The sequence below is a fragment of the Peromyscus eremicus genome, chromosome 13 (assembly GCF_949786415.1).
Source record: "Peromyscus eremicus chromosome 13, PerEre_H2_v1, whole genome shotgun sequence".
NCBI classification, from domain to species: domain Eukaryota; kingdom Metazoa; phylum Chordata; class Mammalia; order Rodentia; family Cricetidae; genus Peromyscus; species Peromyscus eremicus.
The window spans coordinates 33,089,370-33,101,714 of NC_081429.1; the positions used below are offsets into that span (position 1 = coordinate 33,089,370).

General features: G+C 41.1%; 1 protein-coding gene across 2 annotated transcripts in view; it reads right to left on the minus strand.

Moving 5' to 3' along the window:
• Positions 1–701: 701 nt before the first annotated feature.
• Positions 702–12,345, minus strand: part of Acsl3 (acyl-CoA synthetase long chain family member 3) — a 59,754-nt gene continuing 48,110 nt past the window's right edge. For both annotated transcript variants that reach the window (XM_059278752.1, XM_059278753.1), the window contains exons 12-15: positions 10,533–10,724; positions 8,151–8,265; positions 5,852–6,009; positions 702–1,421 (exon numbers count right to left, since the gene is read on the minus strand). In XM_059278752.1, the coding sequence (XP_059134735.1) occupies positions 1,264–1,421; positions 5,852–6,009; positions 8,151–8,265; positions 10,533–10,724 (623 nt within the window). In that variant the 3' untranslated portion in view covers positions 702–1,263. The remainder of the gene's footprint in view (positions 1,422–5,851; positions 6,010–8,150; positions 8,266–10,532; positions 10,725–12,345) is intronic.

The following is a 12,345-nucleotide window of genomic DNA, read 5'->3' on the forward strand; positions in this document are numbered from 1 at the left end:
GTAGGATTCATGGACAGGCTAAACTTTCATGTTCGAATATGAAATGCTACAGTGGTAAGGAATTGTGATTTTAACAAGCTCCTACCACTGAGATATCGGTCTACCCATCTCTCTACCTCTTGCACTCATCTCTCTTGAACATGTGCACTACTGTTAAAACAATTCATTACAAAATGAGAACTATCTAATGTTAGAAAGTAGGCGAGTTTGAACAGAATGGTTTTCTATGACTAACCTGAGGCAAATAAGTGTGCATACAATCAGCGAAATAAATAGCAGGTTTCCATCCTTTATTTTTGTCTTTTTTTTCCCCTGTGAGAAAGGGTCACACTGTGTAACTGTGGCTGACCTGGAACTTTCTATGGAGACCAGACTGCCCTCATACACATCTGTCTGCATCTGCCTCCAAGTGCTGGAATTAAAGGCGTGTACTGCCAGCGCCAGCACACACAGCTCCGTCCTTTCCTTGTGAGATGGCACTGTCATTCAGACTGTGCCCACTCACTCTAGTCGTGAGGCTGGGAAGCCACATGAAGCACTGACCGTGCTGGCGTCAGGCCCTGAAGTGCCGCTGGCCTTGTCACTGAACTCCGTCGCTCTCCTGCTACTTCATTTCATGCAGTGCCAACCCAACTGTCTTCCCAGTAGAAAAATAAGTATATAAAACCAACAGTGTCAGGCAGGTATTCGCAAGGTCTGAATTTCTTAAAACATAAGTCTGAGTATATTTATTTCTCTCAAATGCATACAAGACAATAATTACACAGCAACAAATCTTTTGTTCAACAGTGACTTGATTCATAAGCATTTAAAATTTACATAATTTCACATTGATACCCTTTTATTTTTAAATACAATAAGTAAAAAAGCCCCCCAAATAACCAATTTTTATATTTCCTATTTATCCTTCTATACATCCAAACTTTAAAAAGTTACAAACTGAACAATTGTACAGAACATATAAATCATGTTTAAAAACTTGAGGTTTTAAAATCACTGCTTCCCCAGTATGATTCAGAAAAATTCTCCTATTGACAAACACAGTCGTAGATGCCGAAGCAAACTGGAGGAGGGGAAGAAACAGACAGACACAGGTTTGCTGTCTTAACATTTTACTAATCCTGTCCGTTAAAAATGGTGATGGAGTGAGAAGTAACAGCTGGGGTAATATGAGGACCGGAGTTTGCCTCGGCCGGAGACGTACATTTCAAGTATTTTCCTATTTGATCTGAGCTCACTTTAGCAAACTGATGCCGAAACGAATTATTTTCTCCCATACATCCGCTCGATGTCTGCCTGGTAGTGTGTTTTAAGCTCTTTGCGTTTCAACTTGAAGGCATCCGTCACCAGACCGGTTTCAGGAGTCCATGGGTCAGGGCTCAAACGAATTTTCACTGGAATTTCAAACTTTTCCAGACTTGCTGAGATGGTGAAAACAAAGGAAAACACAACAATAAGAATCCACACTCATTAGAAACAGAGTTGACGTTCTGAGCACACAGGACAGTTCTTCGAGGCATACCCACCCAAACAACAAGCAACCCATCAGTATCAGTCTCACTTCTGAGCTTCAAACGTACAAGTTTTTGACACATGGGGACTATAATTGCAAAAACCATTTAACAAATTAATTTATCCATAGGAGAATAAACTAAATACATGATATAGGTATTAATGGAAGGCAGTTCTGTCATTAAAACAAATTGCGTTTATGTGGTTATCCAATCCATTACTGGGCTGGAAAAGTGCAGCACACAGCACTAACTAGACAGACAGACAAGAAGAGCACATACAGACTCACTGGACAGGAACACACACCAAACTACACCATGCACCTCCGGGAGCTGGAACCAAGGAGGAAGGAAAAAGAGAATGAAATATGACATCTGCAGGAAAATGAAAAGAACTAGACATTGTTGTGTCAAACACAACATGCTAGACTCAGAAAGGCAAGCATTGCATGTTGCCTTCACATAACACGTAACGTCGTTTAAATTTCTATATCTGTGCATGTAGAACATGCAAGTGAGAAAGGGAGTGTGAGAGGAGAGGAAAAAGCCTCAAGTTGAAAAATAAGGTATAGGCTATGCATGACATTAAAGCAGAGGGGAATTGTTTGGGAGGACTACGATCAAAAAGGAATAAGGGAGGAGAGCGACGTATAGTGAAATGTATGTACAAATGTGTCACAACAACATTAATCTGCATGCTAAGTAGTAATAAAACTATATCTTCTGGCTAAACTACTCCTGAGAAAATAGAGACTTAAATGATTACAACTCAACATACCACAGAGACACACCTCAACGTTTACTGTTACAACAGTCAAGACATGGATCCTGGCAGATACTATAGTGGGATACACCTCTAATCCAGAAAGATAAAGATACAAAACTGGCCTAGATATCGTCAATAGATCAGCTTACATAGTGAGTTCAAGGTCAACATAGGCTACACCCTATCTCAAAAACAAGCAAGTAAAAGAGAACAAAGACTGAAAAAACATTTGCCAAAGAAGACATACAGGCCAGTAAGTGCAATGAAAGATAACCAAATCATTAAAAATGGCAATCAAGCCATAAGAAGATTAACACCTGGAATCAAAAGAGCAATCAATAAGGCAGGGATATGGAAAAATTGGAATTCTTCAACACCAGTGGTTAAAAGGCATCACTGCTGTGGGATGTATGGCAAATGTGTTGCTGATTAATCAATAAAACACTGATTGGCCGTTGGCTAGGCAGGAAGTATAGGCGGGGCAAGGAGGAGAATAAAGCTGGGAAGTGGAAGGCTGAGTCAGAGAGACACTGCCAGCCGCCACGATGAGAAACAGCTTGTGAAGATGCCGGTAAGCCACGAGCCATGTGGCAAGGTATAGATTAAAGGAAATGGATTAATTTAAGCTATAAGAACAGTTAGCAAGAAGCCTGCCACGGCCATACAGTTTGAAAGCAACATAAGTCTCTGTGTTTACTTGGTCGGGTCTGAGAGGCTGTGGGACTGGCAGGTGAAAGAGATTTGCCCTGACTGTGGGCCAGGCAGGAAAACTCCAGCTACACATCACTTTGGAAAATCATATAGAAAATGATGAAATAATTTTAGAAAAAAAGTCTGGCTACTCTTTAAAAGGAGTTATGAAAAGTTAACCTGGGATCCACTGCTTTCACTAACAGGTATGCACCAGGGAGGGAGAAAACATGTCCACATCAAAGGTGGAGTATGAATGGTTATATCAGCTCCACTTTCAAGAGCCAAAAGTGAGAAGGAAAATGTCCTTCTATCTATCCATCCACACAACTGACAATAAACGAGGCTGAGGACTGATCTATGCTACAACATGGATGGACTTTGAAAACACGCTCAAACGTCATCTACAATCCTGCAGGATGGCTCCACTAACATAAACATTCCCAAACTGGCCAGTCTGTCAAGACAGAATGTCTACTAGTGGTTTCCGAGGACAGGGAACCGAGAGGCTAAGGAACAGTGACTGCTAATGGGTAAGGATTTTTTCTGTGGGTAGAGGCGGGTGATGAAAATTGACTAGGGTAACAGTTGTACAAGCTGTTAAATGTAAAAACCATGTATTTATATGTATTAAATAGGCAAGTTGTATGGTATGCTCACTGCAGTGCAGTAAACTTGTTACATGTAAAAATAGGATTTTTTATTTACTTTTATTTATGTGTGTCTGTGTTTAAGTGCATGTAAATACAAGTCCCTACACCAGAAAAGCATGTCAGATGCCCTAGAGCTGTGAACCGACCTCCACCCTCTGAGAGCAGCAAGTACTCTTTAACCGCTGAACCATCTCTTCAGACCCAGTGGACAAGCCTTAATGTTTCCATATTCTACCTTGCTTAATAATGGTATATGTTTTAATGAATATTAATTAATAGTATTAATGTTGGATATAAACTACATCAATTTAGAATTAGTCCAAAGTTTTATATTACTAAAAAAATGTTAGAAACTGTTTTCAAGTTCATAAATTCCAAAACATAATCACAGTTGAAATAATGGACCAAAATAATTACCTCATTTGGAAAATGCAAATTTAAATTTTTTAATATCATATCTAACAGATCCAGGTAAAAATAGAATGCAATGCTTGTGTGCTATTTAGTATTTCACTTAGACACAGATGTTTATTACTGAGCAAACATCAGTCTTTGACAGGAAGAAAAGGAGAGGCCTCCAGGCGGCTGTGAACAGTTGCCAGGAGCAGGAGCCACTCTCCAGTGGTGTGGCCACTAGTGCAACACTCCTGCTCCTACAACAGCCCCTCATCCACGCTCCTCTAAGACACCCTCATTACCTCACCTACAAGAGGAATTAGCTGGGAAGAGGAGGAACTGAAGGACATCGTAGGAAAATGCCATGAGACCCATTATTACATATAATTAACATAAACTAATACAGATCTTTAAAATACAAAAAGAGGATATAGGACAGCCCAGTATAACATACTAGTGACCTTTCACTGGGAACTACCATGCCCTGGAAACAGCAGGGCTCTGCAGAACAGCAGAGGCAAGCAGAGAAGAGGCAAAGGCAGAACACAAAGGCTAAAAGGATGAGAACAGCCAAGAGACTATAAATCCCAACTTGGCATTTCCTGATTGTGGTGCTTAATACTGTCCACTTAACAGGATCTAGAACCACCTGGAAAATGGGCCTCGAAGAATGCCTATGGGAGACTGTTAGAGAATATTATTTTAAGGTGTGTTATTTCTGTTTATGTTGCATTTGTTTAACTCTGTGAAGCTGTGTTACTGTGCCTGTCTAAAACACCTGACTGTCTAATAAAGAGCTGAACGGTCAATAGCAAGGCAGGAGAAAGGATAGGCGGGGCTGGCAGGTAGAGAAAATAGAAGGAGAAATCTGGGAGGAAAAGAAGGAGGAGCAAGATGTTAGGGGCCAGCCACCTAGCCACCATGGAGTAAGAGTGAAAGTAAGATTACAGAAGTAAGAAAATGAAAAATCCCAAAGGTAAAAGGTAGACGGGATAATTAAAGTTAAGAAAAGCTAGCTAGAAATAAGCTAAGGCCAGACATTTATAATTATTAATAAGCCTCTGTGTGTGATTTATTTGGGAGCTGGGTGGTGGGTCCCTCAAAAGAGCAAAGAGTAAAAGAGCAAAAAACAAACAATAACAGGAGATTATCCTGATTAGGTTAACTCAAGTGGGAAGATCTGCCCACTATGAGTGGTACCATTCCCTACACAGCATGAAAAAGATGAAAGCTGGTTGAAAACCAACATTCAACTCTCTGCTTCCTGACTACGACATGGATGCAATGTGTCTGGTTTCCTCAAACTTCTGCCGCCATAACCTCCCCACCACGATGGACTGAACTGTGAGCCAAAACAGACTTTCCCTTAAGTTGCTTTTAGCAGGGTATTTTATTACAGCAACAGAAAAGGAAGACACTAAGACACTGATAAATTCCATATTATATATGTATTATAAAAGTGCCGTGCACACATTTTAAAAGAAAATTAGCAGCTTTTTAAACTTATTTTAAAACATCAGTTTAGGTCCAGGCAGTGATGGCATACGCCTTTAATCCCAGCACTTTTGGGAAGCAGAGGTAGAAAGATCTCTGTGATTTCAAGGACAGCCTGAACTACAGAGTGAGATGCAGGAGAGCCAGGGCTACATAGAGAAACCCTGTCTCAAAAAAACAAAACAAAACACAAAAATCAGTGTAGTTGAAGCAAATACTTGAATGTGCTGCAAAGAGGCCTGAAAAGGCTGCATTGCAGCCCTTATAACCTAACAGGTTAAATAAATGCATATTTTTTTTCACATCTCAGTTCCAAGAAATCAGTTTACCAGAACACTCACCTGAAATAGCAGCTTCAGAAAGCACTTTTAGGACCTCATTTTCCATCTCACTGCTATTACACAGCTCTTCCCAAGTCCCTTCAAATCCTTTCGTTCTAGCTAGCTCCGTGAGTTCCTTCTGATTTGGCACAACAAATCCAATTACGTAAGAATGGTAACTGAAACACAGAAAGGATAACTTAGAAAGGACCAAAATAGCACGCACCATGCTTACCAATGTAACCGATTACCTTGGCACGCTATAGCCAACGCTTTACTATTGGAAAAACTACAAACATACATTAAAAACTATCATCACACTTATCTCACACAATGCCTCTCACAAACATACATTAAAAACTATCATCACACTTCTCATGCGATGCCTCTCACAAACATACATTAAAAACTATCAGGCCGGGCGGTGGTGGCGCACACCTTTAATCCCAACACTCGGGAGGCAGAGGCAGGTGGGTCTCTGTGAGTTCGAGGCCAGCCTGGTTACATTTTTAAAGGAAAATTAAATCTTTTCCCAATCCTTTGAAATGACCAGTAAATTCTTGGAAACAAGATAAGAAAAGTAAAACCTGTAAATTATGTTTCTGAAAAAAATGTAGCAGCAAGTCAAAATCTTATGATCCAGGTATGGTGGGACATGCCTTTTATCCAAACACTTGGGAGGAAGAAGCAGGCAGCCTGGTCTACACAGTGAGTTCACGACACCCAGGGCTACACAGAGAAACCCTGCCTTGACAGAAGGGAAGGAGTGAGGGAGGGAGGAAAGAAAGGAGGGAGAGAGTCCTGCAAAGATGCTCATTTTCTTCTGATGAAGAATTTGTATTGCCAAAGGAACTTGGTATGCACAAAGACAGGCATTGTTTTGAAAAACAGACAACAGCATAAAACAGTATGCTTGCTGAGCAGAAAGCCTGTGGACCCTGCCCCAGAGAGGCTAAGGCAGAGGACTGCCATGAATTCAAAGCCAGCCTGAACCTGAAAAAAATAACAGCATCATGAAGAATGGAAACATTTAGAGTTTTTTGTTTTATTTGTTTGTTTGTTTGTTTGTTTGTTTGAGACAGGGTTTCTTTGTGTAATAGTTCAGGTTTGTTTGTTTGTTTGTTTGTTTGTTTGTTTGTTTGAGACAGGGTTTCTTTGTGTAATAGTTCAGGCTGTCCTGGAACTCACTTTGTAAAGCAGGCTGGCCTGGAATTCAGAGATCCGCCTGCCTGTGCCTCCCGAGTGCTGGGATTAAAGGCGTGCGCCACCACCGCCCGGCTGGAGTTATTCTTAAATAAATAAAACCCAGCTCTGAAACAATGCTGAAGGAAACAAATGGCTGATGACAGTGCAGAGTCACTGATGAGCCCATGTGCTAACTGGTCAAGTCTAGACAAATATTTTAAGAATCCACCATCTTGGAATGGGTGTGGTAGTGCATGCCATTAATTCCAGCAGCACTTGGGAGGCAGAGGCAGGTAGGTCAAGGGTGGCCTGGACTACACAGTGAGCTCTAAGACAGTCAGGGCTATGTAGAGAGACCCTGTCTCAAAATCACAAAATCCACATCTCCAAAATCTGAAACATTTCTTGTCCCAATTATTTCAGAAGACAACTAACTACTCCACCAGAAGCTCATCTACTACTTGGGGTACACGGCGAGGTCTACTTCTAAGTTGATTTTCCTATGACACCCACAACTGTATCAACTGCTACAGGCAGGTGTCTAGGCTTACCCACCGATAAGCAACCATGATCACTGGAGAAGAACTGTCACTTACTACAATTCTTTGTAACTTTGCAATTGTCACTCCATCACAATTTCTGTAACTTCTGCAGTCAGGTCTAGTCTCCATCACACTTCTCAACACAGCTCTAGGCTCCTAAACGTAAACTTCCATCCCCTGCTGCCAGTGCGACCATGGGCTGTGAGGCTGTGGTTAGCCACGGCCAGAAGTCAGGCAGAAGGAAAGGCGGGCCTGCGGGAAGACCCTGCTTATTCCCCTGGTCTCTGATTGGGTCTGCGAAGCTCCCCTGTGCAGACAGATAGCTAGGTGTTGAGGCAGCAGCAGGAAGAAGAATTTATTTTCCTAAACTCTGTCACGCAGGACACTTACAGAGATGGGAAGCAGAGCACAAACACGGAAGATGAAGAGGAGAGCGCCACAGGGAAAGAAGGAAGTGCCAGCTCACGGAGAGCTGTGGGCCCATGAATCACAAGAGTTCCCAGAGTGATCTCACAAGCAGTTCATATGGGCTGCAACTGCTCATGGCACACTCATCAACTCCTATACACTCTGCCCAGGCTCCATGTGCTTACCTGTTTGCATACGCACAGATGTTATCTATTAATGGGAGGTTCTTCAAAGCTGCCTCTACTTTCCCAAGAGAAACATACTCTCCTGCCTGTAGTTTCACAAGGTCCTTTTTACGATCTGCACAGAACAAAGGCAGAAACATTGAGAACAGTAGTTAACACCTTAAGCACATAGAAATACTGTCATCGAGTTATTTAAAACTTTTCTCAACTAAGCATTGATGGTTGCCCTAAAGTTTACATGACATTAATAAAATCAGACCCTAATTTTCTTTTTTTTTTTTTTTTTTTTTTTTTTTTTACAGATTTTTTTTTTTTTTTTTAACATTTATTTATTTTGTATACAGTGTTCTGCCTAGATGTATCCCTGCAGGCCAGAAGAGGGCACCAGGTCTCATTACAGATGGTTGTGAGCCACCATGTGGTTGCTAGGAATTGAACTCAGGACCTTTGGAAGAGCAGCCAGTGCTCTTAACCTCTGAGCCATCTCTCCAGCCCCCAGACCCTAATTTTCTACAGTTAAATAAATCCTTTAGTGGAAAAAGTTATACTTAAGGGACATCATCCTGAGGACTTCAATCTATTCTACTGAGCCAATCAATATGCTCCTGGCACTCGTGAGTACCCAGCAGGTAAAGCAGCCGTGCAAGGCAATGGGCAAACACATACTACCTAGAGAGAAAAGTAACACAAAACAGCATTCCACACAGCACAGCCAACCCGTGGATTGGAAGGAATTCTTACAAGTGGGGCCTGTTTTACTGACAAGAGTAAGAAGTATCCAGGTGGAACAGCACTGGCAAGGGCCATGTCGGTGAATCATCACTAAAGCATAAAAGAGGAGGGAAAGAATTCAAAAGAGGCAGGGAGACGAATAATGGTTGTGTAAAGACACATCTTGAACTGAACTTCTAGCAGCCATTCAAGGCTTCTGAGAACAATGAGGTTTCGTCACCACATGATGGAAGTAAAAAGGGCTGGAGAGGTGCAGAGAGGCAGAAAGGAAGTCCTTACGAGAGGGTGGCAGAAAGAAGGCAAAGGCCCGGCCTACAAGTGTGGAAAGACAGACAGAAAGATTTTGAGGCACATCTCCATAAGTTGTACATGAACTAGGGATGCAGAGCTGATGGAAATGAAGCCTCTGATACCCTTCTGGCCTTCAAGTTATGACCAGGTGTTGTGCAGAAATTTCCTACAAGATAAAACATTTGATGAAACTTTCCATCCTGCAGGGAAGGGCCTCAAGACTCAGACGCTACAAAGGTAGGTTCACTTAGGAAGTAATGCAAAAGCTCTAGGACAGTTCTCAACTTGTGGGTTGCGACCCCTTGGGGGGTCAAACAACCCTTTCATGGAGGTTGCATGAGACCATTAGAAAACAGATATTTACATTATGGTTCATAACAGAAGCAAAACTGCCATTATGAAGTAGCAATGAAATAATTTTATGGTTGGGGGTCATAATATGAGGAACTGTATCAAAGGGTCACAGCATTAGGAAGGTTGAGAACCACTGCTCTGGGAAGTCCCTGATGCACTAGACTCTTCCCTCCTGAAGCTTATGTAAGCAGTAAAGGCTACTAAGAGACACTCTCAGATAAGCCAAGCTGCCCAGAAGAGGCTTAGGCCAACTGAGTTGCCAAGAAGACACCTCTTCAACTTGTCAATCTGCCAGCAAAGTCATGCAGGAAGCTCCTGAGTTCCAGCTGTTGTGAGCTCTCACTCATGCTCGGGTGGACCTCTGTTGATGCACCTGTTTTTGAGTCATTCCTGCTTCGGTAAGTAATCCATCACCCATTCACCCACACTCCTTCCTCTAAGTCCAATAAAACTCGCTAGTACACTAACTTGGACTTTAGTGATATCAGTATCTACACAAACCACGGAGAATAACTAAGGTTAACTGACAATGATTACAAATCTGTGACTGAATGGCTTTTACAACCTCATCCAGAATGTGTCAAGCTTTAGGAACACTTGGTCCCTCTTTAAAATGTTGTATTTGGAGGATGATATAAGAGCCCGCCCCATTATTACAGAGATAAGCTCTTTCACTGTTAAAGAGTCTCTCTAAACACGGGCACCTCTTTGTAAAGGCATCTGAGAAATACTCACTTTCAAGAAAGGATTCAGGGCCTGAGGATGGCTCAGCTTTTAAGACCATGTACTGCTCTGACAGAGGACATGCGTTTAATTCCCAGCACCCACATGGTGGCTCACAAGCATCTGTAACTTCTGTTCCAGAGGATTTGACACCTTCTTCTAACCTCAGTGGACATCATGCACACATGTAGTGCACAAACATACATGTAGGCAAAACAGTCATCCACGTAATATAAAATAAGATAATCTAAAAAGAAAGAAGGGCGGACGGACTAAACTCACCAATAATCTTCAGACAACCATCAGGGTCAAACTCTCCAATGTCTCCAGTGCAGAGCCACCGCTGTCCATTTTCATCTTCAAAGAAATCAGTATTTGTTTTTGCTTCATTTTTGTAGTACCCCATTGTCACATTTTGGCCACCAATAAGGATTTCACCTCTGGGATGTGGTTTATCAGTATTAAAATAGCCACCTAAATAAACCATAAAGGTATTACAAAAAAATTCAAAACTATTAGTTTCAAAGTACACATCTTATTTTAACCAATTAGAGTCCCAAGAACAAGGAAGTAGACACTGTGGTTAAACCTTATCAATAAGCTAGAGACAAACCTCAGTTGTTCAATAATAAGTTACCACGCTTTTAAGCTACTATTCCAAGAAAAAAGCACATTCTAAATTTCAGCATTCTCCATCTACTATGTAAAATAATTACAAAGTTTTAGCCAGGCAGTGGTGTCTTAAGCCTTTAATCCCAGCATTTCAGAGGCAGACGCAGGCAGATCTCTGTGAGCTCAAGGCCAGCCTGGGCTGCAGAGTGAGTACCAGGACAGTCAGGGATGTTACACAAAGAAACCCTGTCTCAAAAAAAAGGAATGAAGGGGGAAAAAAATACAATAATTACAAAGATTCTACTCAGTCCATTTATCATGCTAGCAAAATGATAAAAGAACTGCCAAATATTAAATAATAGAACAAATCCCTTTATAAAATCACACTATTATATACTTAGAAGTTTGTTCTTTCAGATAATTTCAGACTGATTCTGAGCTTAAACTTCATTGAATATTTTTCTAACTTCTGCAAAAAAGATGAGAAATTTATAAGAGCCTTAGACTCTTTAGAAAGAAGGTGATGTCCCAATAAATCACAGATAACCTATATGCTTTGATATGACACAAACATTCTACAGTGATTTTTATTTTAAATAGAATAAACAACAAACTTAAAGAATTATAGTACAATTTTTCCTTCAAAAAAACTTTGAAGCCCACAGGGAAAAGGAAAAATATAAAAATCCATATGAAATGTGGTTTTCTCTTCTACAAAGTAAAATTATGACCACTCTTTTATATTAATCTCTCTCCCTCCTCCCACCCGCCCCGCCATGTGACTGTGTGTATGTGACTGTGTGTGTGTATGTGTGTGTGTGTGCATATGTGTGCATACATAAACTGCAGCATATGTGTAAAGGTCAGAGAACAACTTTGTCAATTCTATTTTACAACCGTGTAGGTTCTAAGGATTGAACTCGGTCGGGTCTTGAGCTTTTACCTGATGAATCATCTTGTTGGCCCTCCTAACTTAGTAACACTATTCACTTAGCACAGTTCTCAAATTTCTGCTATCATTTTTACTTTATGTAATTTATGTAATAAAATGATAAGCAAGGACTGGGAAGACTGCTCAGTCAGTAGAGAGCTTACTGTGCAAGTAGAAGACATGGGGTCAACTGCCAAAATCCTATTTAAAAAGCCATGCATGGTGCATAGGCTTGTCATCTCAGTCCTCAGGAGACAGAGACAGATTCCTGGGGCTCACTGGCCGGCCAGTCTAGCCTAACCCACAGTCTCGGTTTCAGAAAATAAGGTAGACAAGGCTCCTGAGGAATGACACCCAAGATTGATATCTAGCCTCCACACACATGAACATACAGACAGACAGACAGACAGACACACACACAAACACACACACACACACACACACAAATAGTAAGCAAAATAAAAATAATTCTATTCTTCAGAATCAATTCTAAAGCATGCAAATTAAGTACATCTGCTCAGCTCTACATAAAACACAGGTAATATAATCAAC